At 45.8% G+C, this 20,164-nt stretch overlaps 1 protein-coding gene across 1 annotated transcript in view; it reads right to left on the bottom strand.

Annotated features, from left to right (window-relative positions):
• Positions 1-20,164, bottom strand: part of FBXW8 (F-box and WD repeat domain containing 8) — a 115,227-nt gene that overhangs the window by 41,007 nt on the left and 54,056 nt on the right. Inside the window, exons 6-7 of the mRNA XM_060249982.1 lie at positions 7,138-7,334; positions 6,334-6,543 (exon numbers count right to left, since the gene is read on the bottom strand). Of these exons, the coding sequence (XP_060105965.1) occupies positions 6,334-6,543; positions 7,138-7,334 (407 nt within the window). The remainder of the gene's footprint in view (positions 1-6,333; positions 6,544-7,137; positions 7,335-20,164) is intronic.

Below are 20,164 nucleotides of genomic sequence, written 5' to 3'. Positions count from 1 at the left end.
AATATTTTTTTAAATGTAAAGGCAGGGGAATAGTGGGATTTGCAATTTTTAAAATAAAACAAGAAAAAACACAAGGATCACAGCAGAAACTAAAAATATAAACTAAAAAATATAAAATGTTCTGAGCCTAGGAAAGCATGAAATGGCCGGGCATCGCAAGCTTCTCCCCACTCCCCCTGGGTCTACTCAGATTGGCAATGGCTCTCTAGTGAATATCCCCCTTCGGCTTTGGATTCCCAGGTCAGAGTACTCACTAGGCACCAATTCTCAGGTCCATTCAGCAGAGATAAGCTGGCTCAAAGTATCAACTCTTTATTTACAAGGCGACAACTCCAGCAAGCAACAGTTTCAAATGGCCATGCAAATACTGGGAAGTGAAATTATTTGAGCTCCCCTCCATTGAAATACATTGCAGCACAGACAAAGTTGCAAGGAAAACGTGGAATGGATTTTCCTTTAATATCTCTGAGCCCGTAGTCTATCTGGGCTCAGAGATTTTAATGGAAAATCCATTCAATTTTTTCTTTGCAGCTTTGCAACCCCGGAATAGCTTCCTGCTGAAGCAAGCTAATACAAGGCAGAAGGAGCTAGGAACTTAGACAGCCTCAGAGCTTCAAAATGCAAGGACAGGAGGGGAGAGAAAAGAGCCGCAGGCCTGATTAAAGCCCTGGGCAGACCGGTTGTGTCACATGGGCCATAAGTCTGACACCCCAGTATAAATTATGTGCAAGAAGTTGAAGTTCAAATCTCAGCTCAGTTATCATAACACACTGGATGGTCTTGGCTAAACTCACTATATCTTTCTCTCCGCACCCCCACATCCAGCCTCAATATCCCCACCTCTCTGTACAGGGTCAGCTCCTGGTTTGGGGAGGTGACAAGGAAGATGTCTGTCACTACCCTCCCCATCAAATAGGCTGCTCCCTCATAAACATGCACCCCCACACACATTCCATTCAGGAGAAGAGGGAAGAGGAACTTTGCCTCTGCACTCTTTTAAGCCCCTCCCTCCGATGCTTGCAGGGCTTAAAGGAATGTGAAAGATTCATGCTCCATTCTCTTCCTTGGGGCTCTGATACTAGCAGCAACTTCCAAGATCCCCCCCAGAGATCCCCTATAGGGTTGCCAGGTCTGTGTTGTAAAATAACTGGAGACTTTGGGGATGGATCCAGGAAAGGGCGGGGCTTGGGGAAGGGCCTTAGCATGGTACAATGCCATAAAGTCCACCCTTCAAAGCAGCCATTTTTCTCCAACATTGAATTACTGGAATATTTGTGTGCGGCAGTCTGACTGTTGATAGGCCATAATTGGAAAAACTCAAAACCATTAACAATTAGATTTCATTAGATTGGCTAATGACAGTGGAGGAGATAGAAAAGATAATTGACTCTCTTACTCACCAAGATACTGATTTATTTGATACTAAATTTGTGACTGTCTGGTTCCCATTTCTGGAATACTTAGCAGCAAAAGAAGAATACAATTCTATATTAGATGCCATCAATGCCATTTATTAATATATATTCTAATATTTTCTTTTTTTAATAATTCATTTTAACAGACCAATTTGTATATCATTCTGCATTCCTTTCTCTTTTCCAGTTTTTATCGTATGTACATTTTCTTGAATCCTATTCAGGATATTGTTGTTATTGTTATGCATGTATATTATTTCAATAAAATTTATAACAATGAAAAAAAGCAGCCATTTTCTCCAGGGGAGCTGGTCTCTGCCAGCTGGAGATCAGTTGTAAATGTCATGAGCCCTGATGAGGGGGAGCTGGAAGGGTTAACAGACCTGGAAGATCAATCTCCTCCAAGCTCTCCCCCTCCCATCTCAAGAGTTCAAAGCAGGCTCCGGAAAGAACTTTCAGAGGGAAGACATGAGGCATGCCGTGTCAGTATATGCAAAGCCTAGCAGTTTCTATGCACATGCTGGGAAAGTGAAAGTAACAGAACTGCCAGGTAGATCATCTAAGCGACAGAAGGTGGCTGGTTGCCAGATTGCATCAACCTGGGCAATGTCAGCATGACTCAGCAGCAAGCTGATTGGTTACCTGGGTGGATAGTATGTATAAATGTACAAAGACACTTTACTGTGTGTGGGATATGTATGGTGGAGGTGCAGCGGAGCATTCTGTCGGATTGGAGAGTGGAGGTGTAAATAAATTGTATATAGTGGTTTTAACACTGCTGTGTGCAAGCCTTCAATTCTTTGCGTCACTAAAGACCACCCTCACTAAGCACAGGCGCATTAACATGCCGATGCTTCAGATCTCTCAGCCCTGAGTTCTAGCAGAGTCGCTGCCACCCAGGGAGCAGGCTGATTGAAGCTCCTATATAACTCCCACCCAGGACCTGGTAACCTTGTGGAAGCAACAAGTCTATTCTCTGGCTTGCATCCACGCTCCTTCCTAATTCCAGATCCTGATCTGCTTGAATTCCTTGGCACCCTGACCTTTTGGCTTTTGGACAGACTTCTGATTCTGGTTTGCAATTTTGCTTTGGTGACTTGGCCCCTGCTTAACTTCCTGGACATCGACCTTGGACTGGCTTTGGACTCCTGCCTGCCTTCACCCTGAGAACATGACAGTAAAAGTGGGAGATCTCCAGGCACTAGTCCCGTGACTTGGTTTTTAGGGTCGTCTCCCAGTCCTGGAGAGGGAATAGGTCAAAAGTTGCTAGTGAGCCCCCTGCTAGGCAAGCGGCCTCAGGAGATGCCCAGCTGTGCTGACCCAGTAATAAACAGAAACACCAGTCTCATTTTACAGGTTGGAAGTAAGTATTACCGACATAATGCATGCAAAGTGCTTTGAGCACACACGTTTATACAATGCTTTTTAAAAATTAAACAACATCATTTATTATGCAGAACATGAGCCTGATGGGGAAAGACTACATGGATGCTACAGTCTATGCAGTTCTGTCCAGGATCACTTTATATAGGAATCCCCGCCCCACCCCACCCCCAGGGAGAACAATCAGGTACAACAATATATTTGAGTCAGTCACAAATGTCTTATTTTGAAAATGCCTAATAATTGTTCTACTGGAATAATGGCCATCCAAAACCAGCAATTCTATTTTAAATCCATTTAAGTGGCTAGCAATATCTCATGAATCCGTGATATTGACAAACCTCAGTATAGTGTAGTGGTTGGAGTGACAGACTGTGATGAGGGAGACAGACAGGTTGCTTACCCATAACTGATGATCTTCAAGTAGTCATCTGTGCAGTCTGTTGTAAATTGGAGCTTTGGAAATTTCCTGAACAGAAGCACCACACATGCATGGTACCCAGTGTGTGGCCTGCACAGAGACCACGAAGAAGATCTGGGTTTGAATCCCATCTCAGGCCATGGAAACTTGGTGGGTGACTTTAGGTCACTTGTCACATGCCTTCAGCTAACCTACCTCACAGATCTGCTGGGAGGATAAAATGCAGGAGAGGAAAACAATGGAAGCTGTTTTGAGGTCCCAGTGGGGGAGAAAAGCCCGCTTACGGAGTGGGCGGGAGACAAATTAAAAGTAAATAAAATAAATAAATAAAACAAATACAAACTAATACATATTTTTAAAAAGACTGTTTTCACAGTGGACAATATTGGAAATACTGCTTCCCCTGCACAAATGTAGAGGGAATTAGTACAAAAAGTGGACCTAAACATTGCACAGTAGCAGAAATTATTGTCTGGAGCGATCTGCAGTTGGGAGAGCTCAGAGGCAAAAAGAGACTTGAGCCTTAAAAGTCCACGGTTTGGAGCAGGTCACTTCACTGCCTTGCTTTTACCTTGATCCCAGCAGCATCCCTTGGAATGCGGTTTGGAGGATCTTGTTTCCCCAAATACATTCCTGAGTTGGGTCACACATGTCCTCTGGTAGTTCCGTGCTTCCCAGACACATGGAGAACCAGTTCTCTTCCAGGACAGTGGCAAGTGGGGAGTGAGAGCTTAGGACTCTCCCATTTTCCTAAATGCCCCAAGGGAGTCATTATTTGCTCCACTGCACATGTACTGCTATGGCTACATGTTACTTCTCCCAAGACTGCAGACAGCAGCTTCCTGAGAAGGTTGCAGATTCAAATACACCCGTGTGCATGCACAGATGTTTTTGTCACCGATAGTGTATGAAGCTGCCCTGGACAATGCAGGAAGAAGGAAGCTGGGGATCCTCCTTTGGGCAGCCATGCTCTGCTGTTGTTATGACCAGCTTCTAAATTCCTCCAGGCACTCAATAATGCTTCTAAATAAAAATGCCACATATGGCATGCGGGCAGTTCTGAGGACGCTTGTGTTTTAAAAAAAGCATCTCAGAAAGAAGATGCAACAAGTAGAATATTTAAAGTCTGCTACAGAAAGGCAAAGAGTTCCCTCTAGAGGCCTACTGATGTACAAAAAAAGAGGCCTGACTCCCTCTGCTGTGCCTCAGCGAGGCAAGGAGATGCTGTCATCAATTAACAATCTCGGAGGAGCAACTCAGCTTGCTTCAGTGCTACATCATATAACCGCATTTTGGTGTAGGGAAAGGGCACAAACACACCATGGAACCCAGTGCTCTCAGCCAGAGAGACGGGGGGTTACTGTCACTCCTCTCTCTCTCACCAACCAGGGAAAGCCATGAACCACCTGCACAGACCCAGGCACAACCCCAGCTCACTGGTAACCCTGGACCAGTCACATATTTCCAGGCTAACCGCACTAGGTGGTTGTCAAGAAGAAGGGAGAACCATGGACATGCTAAAACTGTTAAACATGCTCAGGTGCCTATACGTGACTGTCCCTGACCTGGATGGCCCGGGTGAGCCTGATCTCGTCAGAACATGGAAGTTAAGCAGAGTCAGACCTGCTTAGTACTTGGACAGGGGACCACCAAAGAAGTCCAGGGTGATTATGCAAAGGCAGGCAATGGCAAACCACCTCTGTTTGTCTCTTGTCTTCAAAACCCTATGAAGAGGGTTGATGCTCCTGGTTGACTTTTGAAACACTGGTATCGGATGATAAATGCTATCATTTGCTATCGTATATAAAGGTAAAAAGACCCAATTATGTATAAGCTTGAACTTACAGTATTCACAGGGGTTTTGTAGAAAAATAGGTGGTGGAGCTCATCCAGGGATTGGTATGCAGCTGCACCTACTATTCAATGGATAAGGAGGAGATGGAACTCTCAGAAAGGTGGGACTATTCAGAAGGAGGTGGTGGAACTCTCAGAAAGGTTCAGAAGCTGTGCTCCTGTGGGCTCCCACTGAATCTGAGGCCTGAGTATTCATATAATACGTGTTACGTGGAATGTATTTTGAACTGTTGAATCTTGGATATTATGTTATTGGCATATTGATATCCAGAATGCAATATTACTTTATGTATTTCTATTTTTTATCTACTTTTTATTCCCTTTCCCCTTCCCTTTTCTCTAGAAATTTAATAAAACTTAAAAAAAAAAACCCTATGAAGAGCCCATAAATTGGCTGCACATGATGACACTTTACAGATATGCCACTGTATTGCCACCCCAACCTTCCTGATCTGCTGCCTTGCTCACAAGTAGCTGCTTATTCATCAGCTGGCCTCTCACACAACCAAGACAACTGGTCAACGGTGTGATCTGTCCGGCCGCAGTCTCCAGTGCAGAACTGCTTGTCTTTTTTCTCATAGTGGCTCAGCCTCCCTCCCTTCTGTATCTTACTGATCTCACACTTGCATTTGGGTGCTTTGGCAAGGGGGGGGGGGGTTCTTCCCTGATCTAACCCTGAGCTCTCATGCTTCTGCAGCCATTCTCCTGGAGCAAACAACAAATGAACCCTGCAGGAGTGCCCAACGTGAATGCTCAGGTCCATGTGCAAACATTGCTAAATTAAAATGTAAGACTTATGAACGTAATCTTGTGGGTGCTAACAGGCTGAGGGATTTCCAACACTTCAAAAAAGACATCAGAGAGACAGGTGACATTTGTTCTTTATGGGAGGAGAATTTGATTAAACTGCCTTGGCAGGGTCGTTAGGAGGATGACCTGCAAAACTTTTTTTAATTTATATTGTTGCTCAGTGTGGGCTCAAAGTGGCTTGCCTGCCTAACAAAAAACCATAGGATTGCACAAGTATTTAAACCCATGATATCCAACGACAAATCTACCTGCCATCAAAAAATTAATTCATTGGGGGGTGGAGAGCAGGTGGTAACACCTCTGCTTCTACCTGAAACAATCTCATCCTAGGTGCTTCCTTAGTACACAATGGTACTCAATACTTGTACGCAATCTGTCATGAAACGATGACCCTCAATGTGCCAATGTGTCTCCCCTTTAGATATTCTATGGAACCCGATGCTTAAATACCTTGTTGGTCTCGTTGATCAGCCAGCTGAAGCCTTTAACTCCAAATGCCACTTCATTGGCTGAGACATCCAGGCATGTGATGGGCTGCCCATAGACAGAATGCAGAATTTTTGTGGGCTCTCCTGCCTTCAGAAGGTAAACAGCCTCATCCACAGCAGCTACTGCTACAGGACAGCGGGTAACTTTGGGGACCAGGTGAAGTGAGTTGACCTGCAGGAGTTCAGATGGTTTTCAGATATTCAGATATTTCAGATGGATTTCAGATTTCACTGAGTTTTGACTTCAGTTCTAGCCTTCTTGGCTCTTTTTTCATGTTCCCAGAAAGTTTTCACCTAGAGTTAAGCATTTTCCTCTACTCTAATTGCTTATCACAGCATTTTTTTCTTAAAAATTCCCTCTGATAGTAAACTGGGGGCTGGGTCTTATGTTGACCAGCGGGGCAGTGAAGCAGGGTCACTCAAAGGCAAGATGTTCATCCATATCTTGGGAACTACAAAGGACACATGAAAAAGTATTTTGTTTTTTAAAAAAAACTCTTAAGAAAATCTGAGCATGCACAAAATCCTCCCATAAAAGTGAAACGTTAGAAACTGAACTTTAAGAGCATCTGAAATCCTTGATGGAAGAACAGGCTGGGGATAGGAGAGAGGGACACACACAAATTTGTTAATTCAAGAAATTACCAAAGTATAATCCCAGATAATACGGTGGAGCAGGGAAATTTATTAGTTTAAAATATTCATATCCTGATTCCACAAAGCTCGGGGTGGCCAGCTTAGCATTCCTACTACCTGAGAAACTCACCAGTTTCTGGATTTCAAAGTCTGCAACTGTCTCCCAGTAACCCTTGTCGTTAGCACTTTCCACTTTGACCTGGAAGGCGGATGCTGTTGCTACAGTTGCCCCCTCGGGGGATAGGGCCACGGCTTGTATTTTCTGATTGTGCTGGTAATGATGGATGGGCTCCCGACCGATCATCAGGCTCCACACCTTGACCACTCCTGCATTTCACAAAACAAGGAGAACAGAACAGAAATGCCTTACTTATGCTGCTTAACACAGTTTCAGATAGGGCCAGTTCTATCAAATCAAGATGGCTTTCACAGAGTAGCAAGAGTGAACATCGGGACACGTGAGGGGAGGGGGGAAGCTCTTCATGAAACAACAATAATCAACTTGAGGAATCTGCTGCCACAAGAAGCAGTACCACATGAGAGTCAGTTTGGTGTAGTGGTTAAGTGTGCGGACTCTTATCTGGGAGAACCAGGTTTGATTCCCCACTCCTCCATTTGCAGCTGCTGGAATGGCCTTGGGTCAGTCATAGCTCTCGCAGAGGTTGTCCTTGAAAGGGCAGCTGCTGTGAGAGCCCTCTCAACCACACCCACCTAACAGGGTGTCTGCTGTGGGGGAAGAAGATAAAGGAGATTGTGAGCTGCTCTGAGACTCTGAGATTCAGAGTGGAGGGCGGGATATAAATCCAATATCATCATCATGACACCTTTGTTCCCAATGCAGCAAATGAGGGTTTGCGGTTCTGTCATGCAAAGATGGAGGGCCTTATAGGTACCATTCCACAGAAATCCTCTTTCAGTTTGAAAACATTCTCATTTATTTAGCAGATTTACATGCCATTCTTCTCCAAAACCTGCTCCAGGGCAGCTTATTCACAAGAACCTTTTAATTTGATTGCTAGCCTTATTATAATGGCTGGAGTCACTATTTTATGCTCTTTAACTAATTTTTTTAAAATGACCCTGATTTGTGTTTCGTCTGTACATTGCTTAAAAATGGCTGGAAAGCAGCCTGTAAGTTTTAGTAAATAACTAAACAGACATAAAAGTTGTCTTGAGAGGTTGCTGTGCTGATACTTGAAGGGAATGTGAACTGTATGTGAAATTAATGCTTTCAGTGATAGGACTTTGCCAAACCATCACAGCAAAGATTGTACAGGGAATTTTATTAATATCCCCAGCCCAAGTTTCATGGGGGAGGGGGAGGGGTGTTGCAATCAAAAGGTGGGAAAAAAGGAAATGTCATACTTTCCATAAAAATTTACTTGCAAGTAAACTGTAGCTATGTGAAAGAATGTATCCCGGGTGATTTGCAAACTTCCATATGTATAACTTCCGCCTGCACTATGCAGTTGGCAGGCAGAGGTGAGATATTTTACACTAAGCTCTCATACTAAAAGGAGAGGGAAGAGCGAGAAGAAAAATGAGGGGAAGTATGGGGGGTGGAGATAAAAGACTAAAAGACAAGAAACAGCATCCATGTCATACTTTTATTAGGGCCTGCCAAAATGATCCAAAGAATGGTGCAGGCTTTAAAGTTCATCAGAACTATTCTTCTGGCCAGATGTTATAAAAAATTTAAAAATGGAGACAAGCAGATTTTCAGGTCAATTTTCCCCCCAAAAAACATTTTTTTAACAACACCAGTCTGATGAAGGGTTCTAGTGAAATCGAAAGCTTGCGCACTGTTATGTGTCACTTGGTTGGTTCTAATAAAAGGTATTATGGAGATTGTGTTCAAGATCTTAAGACCCAGTCTTGGCAGCTTTTGGTGTTAGAAGCTGACAGGATGACAGTGTAATTGCTGTAGGTGTTAGATTATAGCACTTGCATTGGTGGTGGGGGGAAGAAGCAAATAATAAAGAATAAAAAAATAAAAGAACAGCCTTGAAAATCACCAGGCTGTGGTTTGCAGAGATGAATTCCTTCAGTGAGCTGGGAGATGCAAGGCTAGGATAGAAAAGAAACCTCAGTGTTCCCATAGTGTCCATGCTACCAACCCATCGAGCCTGAAACAAGGATGCAGCCAATGCCATATTTATGCCTGGATTCTATGAAAGAGGAGCCCACTTGTCACTGACCTGGGATGATCTTTCTGTGGGGAAGAGTCCCATTGCTGGACATGGGAACCCACTTTTCTAGGAACAGGATTAGCCGAAGTTTTAATTAAGCTGAAGTGAGCCCAATCTAGACTGACACAACTGTCTGGGTGAGTCAAGATAGCTCCGAAACAGGATGGAGCATAAGTTAAAGACCTGAGTGCCCTTCTTGATTGAGTAAAAAATAAAGGAAAAGAGGAACTGGGCATTAGTTTGTAATGCCAGCACATCCTACCTCTTTCCTGGGTCTTCATGGATGTACCAAGGTGCCTTTAGGAGATCTTTTTTTAATTCCAGATCTCTTGGCACTTAGGCTCCAAAACAACTAAGTTCAAAATAAAAAGGGGATTCCACTGACCAAGGGGTCTCAGCTGTAGGGGGGCGGGGTTCTTACAATTCTGCCTCATAGAGCTAGTGAGGAGGAAGGAAGGCCCTGACCTGGACAGCCCAGGCAAGCCCGATCTTGTCAGATCTTGGAAGCTAAGCAGGAACAACTCTGGCAAGTTCTTGGATAGGAGACCTCCTTGGAATACCAGCAGTCAGGAGGACAGGGGCAGGCTTTATTCAGCCACCTCTCTGAATATCCTCCAGGTCCTCAGTAGGGGTTAGTTACCAGAGGCTGCCATGACTTCCAGGTCTGTGCAAGAAGGATGATGTTATAAGCTGCTTTGAGTCCCTACTGGGGAGAAAAGCAGGGTATACATCTCTAAATTAATACTGTTCACTTTTTAACAGCCCGTCAAGAGAAACATCTCTTTGTGTTGCTGTTCCCTTACTGGGAGTTGAGCCAATTTTACCACCTATGGAATAAGTGTATTTGCAGAGGTAGGCAAACAGAGTTGACATAAACATCTCTGGGTCTCAACCATAAACTGCACAAGCTAATTCAGAATCACAAGTGGTAACCTTCTGCCTCCCTGGAAGGATGTCTTTATTCTGCACTTTTAAAATCATTTCACAAACTATCCTGCATATTCCTACATCTGTCTATTATTTGTTGCAATCAATGATGGCCATAAGCAACAAAGGATTATGTTCAAGCACCAGAGAAGAGAGAGAAGGCCCAAGGACACCGTTTTTGGCCAGCAGCCACTCACTTGTCATAGCACTGAGTGCTCTGGTTGTCTTGCTATGTTTTTATCCGACTTTTCAGTCATTCTGAAGAGGCTTGTTGATATAAAAAACCCATACAAATGGCAATCAAAGGGTTGGATTCAGCCAGCTTTGTTGCTGAATTGCTCCCAAGTCTCCTATTTACCACAGCCCCCATTTGCCAGTGCCCAACATAGTCAAAGAGGACCTCTCCTTCCCTTTTCACAAGTAGAAAACTGGCTGGATCCAATCTCAAGCTTGCTCCTGAGAGAAGGGGCAGAAATCTCAACTGAGAAGGAATCAGGCACAGTGGTTGCTTCCTACCCTCCTCCTATAGCTCCAGTTTAGAGAATCAGTTTAGTGTAGTGGTTTAGTGCGTGGACTCGTATCTGGAAGAACTGGGTTTGATTCCCCACTCCTCCACTGGCAGCTGCTGGAATGGCCTTGGATCATCCATAGCTCTCGCAGAGCTGTCTTTGAAAGGGCAGCTTCTGTGAGAGCTCTCTCAGCCCCACCTACCTCACAGGGTTTCTGTTTAATAATAATAATAATAATAATAATAATAATAATAATAATAATAATAATAAAATTTTATTTATATCCCGCCCTCCCCGCCGAAGCGGGCTCAGGGCAGCTAACAACATTTCCATAAAATTATACAGAGTTTAAAATCGCATTAGCTTTAAAACATTCCAGTTAACCAAGTACTATACAGATTTCCAGTGCTAATTCCAATTATAGATGATAATAGCGAAAATCACCCAACAGCGGTCTCTCAGCCAGCAAAGGCCATCCTGAAAAGGGTGGTCTTGCAGGCCCTGCGGAACTGGTCAAGGAACCGCAGGGCTCGCACTTCTTCCGGGAGCTGGTTCCATAGGTGTGGAGCTGCGATGGAGAAGGCCCGTATATGGGTGTTTTGAAGTTTCGCCTCCTTTGGTCCAGGGATAGTCAGCTGGTTCTTCCCTGCTGACTTCAGTGCTCTCTGGGGTTCGTATGGGGAGAAACGGTCCCTCAGGTAAGGCAGGTCCTCGGCCATATAGGGCAGGTAATAACCAGCACTTTGTAACGAACCCGGTAGGTAACTGGCAACCAGTGCAGCTCACGTAGCCCCGGCTCCCACTTCGGGAGCCCTAATATCAGCCTAGCCGCCGCATTCTGCACCAGCTGCAACCTCCGGGTTCAGCACAGAGGCAGCCCCATGTAGAGGGCATTACAGTAATCCAATCTTGAGGTGACCGTTGCATGGATCACTGTTGCTAGGTCCCGGCACTCCAGGAAGGGAGCCAACTGCTTTGCCCGCTTCAGGTGGAAAAACGCCGACTTGGCAGTGGCTGCTATCTGGGCCTCCATTGATAGTGAAGGCTCCAGTAGGACTCCCAAGCTCTTGACCCGGTGCGCCGCTTTCAGAGGCACACCGTCAAAACCTGGGAGAGGTATTTCTCTCCCCAGGGCGCCGCGACCCACGCGAAGGACCTCTGTCTTCGTCGGGTTCAGCTTCAGCCCACTTAACCTAAGCCAAGTTGCCACGGCCTGCAATGCCAGGTCCAAATTCCCTGGAACGCAGTCAGGCCGGCCATCCATTAGCAGATAGAGTTGGGTGTCGTCTGCATATTGGTGACACCCAAGCCCATACCTCCGGGCAATCTGGGCAAGGGGGCGCATATAGATATTAAATAGCATCGGGGAGAGAACTGCTCCCTGCAGCACCCCACAATCAAATGTGTGCCTCTGGGACAGCTCACCCCCGATTGCCACCCTTTGTCTCCGACCCTTGAGGAAGGAGGAAAACCATTGTAGGGCTAGCCCCCCAACCCCTATGTCGGCGAGGCGGTGGGTCAGTAGCTGATGATCGACCGTATTGAATGCGGCCGACAGATGTAATAACATCAGAACCGCCATGTCACCTCGGTCCAGATGCCGCTGGAGGGCATCTACCACGGCGACCAGCACTGTCTCCATCCCATGACCTGGACGAAAGCCGGACTGGCAAGGGTCTAGGATGGAAGCGTCATCCAGAAAACCCTGCAACTGCAACGCCACTGCCCTCTCAATAATTTTACCAAGAAACGGTAAATTAGAGACCGGTCAGTAATTTGCCAATTCGGCCGGGTCTGCTGTACTTTTTTTCAGGAGGGGACGGACCAAAGCCTCTTTCAAAGGTGTTGGAAAATGCCCCTCAGAAAGGGATCTATTTATGATGTCCCGTAAAGGACATCTAAACTCCCTTTGGCAAGATTTAATCAGCCAAGAGGGGCAAGGGTCCAAATCACAAGTTGTTGGTCATGCAGAAGAGAGAATTCCGTCGACTTCCTCCAGGCTGAGCGGGCTGAAGCGATCCAGAACGAAATCGGAAGACAGGCACGGAGCCTCAAGTTCCTGTACTGTATGCAATGTGATAGGCAGGTCCTGGCGAAGTGACGTGATTTTATCTGCAAAATATTTCGCAAAAGCCTCGCAGCCTATCTCTAATTCCCTCACATTTGGCCTGCCTTGAGGCAGTATAGTAAGACTTCCAATTATTCTGAACAATTGAGCTGGGCGCGAATTTGCAGACGCAATCTTGGCCGCAAAGTAAGCTTTCTTCGCGGCCTTGACTGCCATCTCATAAGACCTCATAAACGATCTATAGGATGTTCTCGTCGCTTCGTCACAAGTATGCCGCTACTGCCTCTCTAGTTGTCTGAGCCCTTGTTTCAGCTGGCGTAACTCCAAGGTGTACCATGGCACCAGCCTCACATGAGGGCGTAGAAGACGTTGAGGTGTGATCTCGTTGATTGCCCTGGATAGCCGGTTTTGCCAGGCCTCTACCAGGTCATCAAGGGAATCACCAGGGGGCCAGGGATCCCGCAGGGCCATTTGGAACCGTTCCGGGTCCATTAGGCTCCGCGGGCGAGCCAAAATAGGCTCTCTGTCCATACAGGGTTGGGGTGGCATCTCCATACGGGCCTTGAGGGCTAGGTGATCCGACTATGGTACCGCTTCTACCGCGATATCGTTCACCAGAATCCCGGACGCAAAGATCAGGTCTAACGTGTGCCCAGCCTGATGTGTGGGTGTCGTGACAAATTGAGAGAGTCCCAGAGTCACCATGGACGACACCTGATCCATCGCCTGATTGGAGGCCGCGTCATCAGCATGGACGTTGAAGTCACCCAGGACCATAAGCCCTGGGTACTCCAACACCCAGCCTGCCACCACCTCCATCAGGGATGGTAAGGCGCTGGCTGATGCGTTAGGCGGACGGTACACCAGTCAGATCACCAATCCCTCTCTGACATCCAACGCTAGACCAGCACATTCAAAACCCTCGATCGTTGGGGCCGGGAGAGCCCGGAAGGAGTAACCCTCCCATATGAATAACGCCACCCCTCCCCCCCGCCCGCTAGTCTGTGATTGATGAAAGACCGAGTAATCTAGGGGGGTCATCTGGGAGAGAGCCACTGTCTCCCCATCTCGCACCCAGGTCTCGGTCACGCAAGCCAGGTCCATGTCCTGCCGAAGCAGGAACTCCCCAAGGGTTGAGGTCTTATTATTCACGGACCTGGCGTTGCATAACACCAATGACGGAGACGGGCACTTCCTCTTGGCCCCACTACCTGTCACCGTTGGGATGGGAAGTAGACTAGAAGGGGGCTGAGCACTGTTTTGTCTCTGCCTTCTTCCGTTGCTCTTCTGTCTATTCCCACCGTCATACCTTCCCCTCACCAGGAGCACTGGAATCCCCTGGCCCAGCATCCACACCTATGCCCAGTGTGATTTTTCTAATCCAGGACAGTCTCCCCCCTCCCATCCAGATTCTCAGTCTGCAACTTAAGTTCTTGCCTCACCATCCGCTTTACCCCCTTGTTATCTGACTTACTATATATTAGGTCAAATTAATTAATTTAAACCCACCCTACTACTCCCTCAAATTGATTAGTCAAATTAATTTATTAATTTCCATTTCTAGCATATTAATAAATAATCCCCCCTTATAATTTCCTAATCAATCTGCTAAAAATAAATATATAAATATATCTATTTCAATATATAAATATATAACAATCCAAATCGCTAATCAATCCGTTAAAATCTAATTAATTAATTAAAAATATATTCCAGGGGAGGAAGGGAAAAGAGATTGTGACCGCTCTGAGATTCAGAGTACAGGGCGAGATATAAATCCAATATCTTCTTCCTCCATCAATGAAAGATGGAATCTGGAGGAAGACATCCTTAGCTGGAGACAGATCCAGAGACAACAAAGAGTTAAGAACATAAGAGGAGCCCTGCTAGATTAGACCCCTGGTCCATCTAGTCCAGCATCTTGTCTCACACAGAGACCAACCCCAACCAGTTATTATGGAGGACCAAAAAGGGCATAGGAGCCTGGCTGCTTTCTTTTCTCCCTACAATGGCCCTGTTGATGAAGGTACAGGCTTTTGTCCAACAATGGATTCTGGTACGATGGAGAGGTGCCTGGCTACATTTTGCCTTTCCTCTTTTGTGTCACTCCAGTACAGAACGTCAAGAAAGATTAGATCTGGAAAAGCCATTTCTTCCCCTGAACTGTGGAGTTATTGCTGAAAAGTTGTATGACGTCCCAACAGGAAGCCACACAGCTTCCAAATGTGTCTCTTGCTTCCCAAAGGAAAAAGTGTGGTAATGAAACAGTATCACAATGAATTTAAGCGTATATTTATGTGCACTTTTGCAAAAAGAAAAAAAAGAAAAAGGGGAAAAAGAGAAAAATTATTTCAGTGCCTGGAAAGCACTGGTATTGTGCGGGGGGTGGGTGGGTGGGGGGTGGTACGGGGAAGCAGCAGTCTTAAGAGCTATCTGATGGCGCTCCCTCAGAATATTTATGTTCCTCATCCCGGGAGCAAAAAACCGTAAGAGAGACCATTTTGTTTTTTATTAGCAATGCATATTTAAATTAATCTGCTATTTGCCTAAACAATTAGCTGCCTCTCAGAGTGAACAGAGCCAAAACTGCAATTAGGCTTCCATCAAAAAGCAGAAGTCCCAACTAAAACTGCCCCGGTGGAGTCATAAGGCACTCGGAGCAGAGTTTCCTAAATTTACTTTGAGCTGTAGCAGTAATTACATTAATTGTTTGAAAGGTAAATAACAGCTAAACTGGTTTTGGAATTAAAAAAAAGAAAAGAAAAGAAGACAAAACAGCCGCTGCCAACCCAGGCGCTCTGAAAATAAGTTAACGCTTTTAGAAGAGTGTTGTGAACAATAGATTGAGGCCTACTTTTCTGCAGGAAGCCAGCCACTTAAAATCCAGACTGTGGCTCCAAAATGGGGAGCCAGTGTTATATTGTGGTCAGGCCAGAATCTGGAAAACCCAGGTTCAAATCCTCACTCTGGCATGGAAACTGGCTGGCTGACCACAGATCTACCTTGTGTTCTTAGCCTAACTTACTTCGCAGGGTTACTTTGAAGGATAAAAGAGAATAATGCAAAATGTTCTGGTTCTCCCATTGAGGATTAAGGTGATGTATAAATATGACAGGGACAGCATTTTAGTTTTCTTTAATCGATTTTTGGCCAATCTACACCTCGAAAGTGGATTCGAGACCTTACACAGTTAAAACCCACCAAGTGAACTTGGGCCACTCATTCTTCTGTCCACACCTAGCCAACTCACATCGATGTCCAAAGATTTAATGGGGAAGGAGGACATCAGCTAAGCTTCCTTGGGTTAAAGGAGGAATAACTCTTCTACGTTTACCATCATTATGTATCAGTGAAGTAGTTAGAGCAGGGGTCCCCAAGCACCAGTCTGTAGACCAGCACCAGCCCGTGGCCTGCTAGCAACTGGGTCGTGGTGCGAGGCAGAGGCGCCACACCTCCCCCACCCACCCAGGACCCAGGTGGACAAAAGAGGCAGTGTGGCCTTGCTCCGAGGCAGCCTCAGAGCAAGGCAGAGTAGCCCCATTGCCCCTTCTGCCCACCTGGCACCTGATCAGCTGACTGGTGGGGGGTCTTTAAATGGGAAGGGGAGGCAGACTGGCTTTCTGCTGCCTGGCCACCTAGTGGGTAGATGGCAGAAACAACCCCAGTCTCCCCATTTAAAGACTCCCATGGGGGCAGGGATGGGGTGAGGGCAGGGAGCCAACCTGGGGTGGCAAAACCCCAGTGCTGCCCCCCCCCCCACATTGGTCCATGGAAAAATTGTCTTCCATGAAACCAGTCCCTGGTGCCAAAAATGTTGGGAGCCATTGGGTTAGAGTGCTGGACCAGAATCCCGAAGATGAAGGTTTAAATCCTTTATTGTCACAGAAGCTGCTTTCTCTCAGCTTGACTTTCATCACAGGGTTGTTGTTGGGACAAGATGGAGGAGGAGAGAATGTTATAACCTGCTTTGTGTCCCCAGTGGAGGGGAAAAGGCATGATATAAAAATGCAAATAAATAATTATTATTTGCATAGGGGAATCAAAGTGCTCAGCACTGTAAAGAGCACAAGGAGACAGGTCCTTGCCCTAAGTTTACAGTCTAAAAATCTGACAACAGGGAGACAGCAAAGGGAAAGAAGGTAAGAATAAACCAGGCAAGAATATGCATTCATTTCCAGGTACAGGTGTTTAGGCGTAATTTCAGCAGGAACAGAGGTCTGTTACAAAGTCTTTTCAGAGAAGGTCAGAAGGAAGAAATGGCATCATGCAAAAGTTGTAAGAGGTAGTTTCAGGTATAAGGAGCAGCAAAGAAGAGTCGCCTGAAGGAGAAAATGACATTTGAATGGTTTGAAGGTGGTGGAGCTGGCCAAGTGAAGGCCATGGGCCGGATTGTTTTGAGATACAGGAATGAGATAAGACATCCTGAGTAATAGGAAGCAGAGAGTGAGTATAAATGGGCAGTCTTCGCAGTGGAGGACGGTAAGCAGTGGGGTGCCACAGGGCTCGGTACTGGGTCCCATGCTCTTTAACTTGTTCATAAATGATTTAGAGTTGGGAGTGAGCAGTGAAGTGGCCAAGTTTGCGGATGACACTAAATTGTTCAGGGTGGTGAGAACCAGAGAGGATTGTGAGGAACTCCAAAGGGATCTGTTGAGGCTGGGTGAGTGGGCGTAAACGTGGCAGATGCGGTTCAATGTGGCCAAGTGCAAAGTAATGCACATTGGGGCTAAGAATCCCAGCTACAAATACAAGTTGATGGGGTGTGAACTGGCAGAGACTGATCAAGAGAGAGATCTTGGGGTCATGATAGATAACTCACTGAAAGTGTCAAGACAGTGTGCGTTTGCAATAAAAAAGGCCAATGCCATGCTGGGAATTATTAGGAAGGGAATTGAAAACAAATCAGCCAGTATCATAATGCCCCTGTATAAATCGATGGTGCGGTCTCATTTGGAGTACTGTGTGCAGTTCTGGTCGCCGCACCTCAAAAAGGATATTATAGCTTTAGAGAAGGTGCAGAGAAGGGCAACTAGAATGATTAAAGGGCTGGAGCACTTTCCCTATGAAGAAAGGTTGAAACGCTTGGGACTCTTTAGCTTGGAGAAACGTCGACTGCGGGGTGACATGATAGAGGTTTACAAGATAATGCATGGGATGGAGAAAGTAGAGAAAGAAGTACTTTTCTCCCTTTCTCACAATACAAGAACTCGTGGGCATTCGATGAAATTGCTGAGCAGACAGGTTAAAACGGATAAAAGGAAGTACTTCTTCACCCAAAGGGTGATTAACATGTGGAATTCACTGCCACAGGAGGTGGTGGCGGCCACAAGTATAGCCACCTTCAAGAGGGGTTTAGATAAAAATATGGAGCACAGGTCCATCAGTGGCTATTAGCCACAGTGTATGTGTGTATATAACATTTTTTGCCACTGTGTGACACAGAGTGTTGGACTTGATGGGCCGTTGGCCTGATCCAACATGGCTTCTCTTATGTTCTTATCCTATGTGGTATAGTGATCAGAGTGTTAGGCTAGGGTCTGGAAGACCCAGGTTCCAATTCCCTCACTGCCTCAGGTTGCTTGGCGATCTTGGTCCCGTCACACACTCTCAGCCTAACCTATTTCACCCCGTTGTTGTGAGGATAAAATGGAGAAGAGGGGAATGATGTAAGCCTCTTTGAGCTCACTGGAATGGCAGGATACATATGAAGCAAAGAAAATGTAAATAAATACAAGGTAAGTGGAAGCAAGACCACAGAGGCCTTTGGAGATAATGATGAGATGTGCTAGATCCAAGTACGGGCAACGGGGTAGAGCTTAAATGAAACTGAGTCAAAACAAACAGCTTCCTTTTGCAGCTTTGCATGGGCTCAGTGTTTCATTAAAACTGTATCGTAACCCATGCAAAACAATTATGCGTGCTTCCTTTGCGTACCAGACATCTGTACCCCTTGCGCTGTTTAAAAGGGACCCAGAACCTGGGCAAGCTTGCACAGGAAAGTGCTTACCAGCTTCACATTAAATCAAGCCTTCACCCTTTCTACACACCGCCTCATGTCATTCCTCAGCTTTCTCCACATCCCCACCCACAAACAGTAGAGTTTCATGAAGATCAGTGGACTGCGATTTGAAGGAAGAGGAATGAAAAGTTCCATCCTGCTGGCGAAAAATTTAGTCTGGATCCAACCCAAGAGCATTTGTTAACCATGTCTTGGACACATGTAAAGGACACAGCTTTTGTGGAGAAAGAGCGGCAGTTCATTTCTGTTGCCAAGGAGAGGGAGACGAGACGGTGGCATGCAGGAAGAAAATAACACGCTTGTATGGAACAAAGTTATGTGGATGCAAAATATGCTATCACGTGGTTCAAATATCATGCTGTTTATGTACACAATCCTCAAAGGTGATTGTCTCCTTGATAAAGCTTGATGCCTTTCAATGCTGCACCTTGCCCCAGCCACCCTTCTGTCTGTGGAATGCTGCTGCAGTGTAGTGGCTTCATTGAGGCCACAGAGCTTTTAATCTCACTTCTGTTTAACCTGCCCCCAAACTAAAGTCGTTTTAGGCAAGCCAAACTTCTCTCAGCTTTGGCCAGTTGTGTGTGTGTGTGTGTGTGTGTGAACTCAAATAGCCTACCTTGCAGGCCTGTTGTAACAATTACAATATTATTTCATTTGCATTCTGCCCTTCTCAAGATAACATACATGGTTCCCCTCTCCTCCCAACCCTGCAAAGTTGAAGGAAAGCAATTGGCTCCAGGTAATTCAGCAAGTTTCATATCTTAGTTGGGATCTGCAACCAGGTATTTCCAGTTGTCATTCAACCCTCTAACACCTACACTACTCTGGATCTCAAGATAATGTGAAGCTCTTTAAATGCTCAAAGGGTAATATAAATGCTGCTGGTATTATTATTATCATTATATTTCAATGGAACTTGCATCCTAGGATGCTTTGAGCAGGAGTTTCTATTCCTGGCAAGGAAGGCGGGTCACCAATATTATCCCAGCTACCGTGTACCCAGACTCCTCTTTAAGCCATCATGTTTATGGATGGTTGCTAAGATAGCAGCGTCCCACCTACTCCTTAGTAACCCCTCACAAGAACACGAAGAGCCCTGTCTTTGTTCACATGAGCACAAACAGGGGCACTGACTTCCTCTTGCATCTCCTGCTGTGACACGAAAACTTTCCATGGCGTAAATCAGAACTGGAGAGGGCAGCGGGTTAAAGCAAACAGTCCCCCCACAAAGCCGTGGCTCCGTGCCAGAGCCAGGCAAGCATGGAGCAGATGGAGCCCTGGCAAGGCCCCCACGGCCCCTGCATTAGCAGCATCTGCTCATTACCCAGAAACCCTTCCCTTGCTTTATCTAATGCTCGAGGAAAAGCATTTTTGATTTGATTCATTTTGGTAAGGCAACATGCAAGGCAATTAGTGGTAAAAAAAAAAAAAATCAAACTGGAAGG

Source organism: Heteronotia binoei, chromosome 11 (assembly GCF_032191835.1).
Source record: "Heteronotia binoei isolate CCM8104 ecotype False Entrance Well chromosome 11, APGP_CSIRO_Hbin_v1, whole genome shotgun sequence".
Classification (NCBI taxonomy): Eukaryota; Metazoa; Chordata; class Lepidosauria; order Squamata; family Gekkonidae; genus Heteronotia; species Heteronotia binoei.
This window is presented reverse-complemented; position numbering and strand designations above follow the sequence as displayed.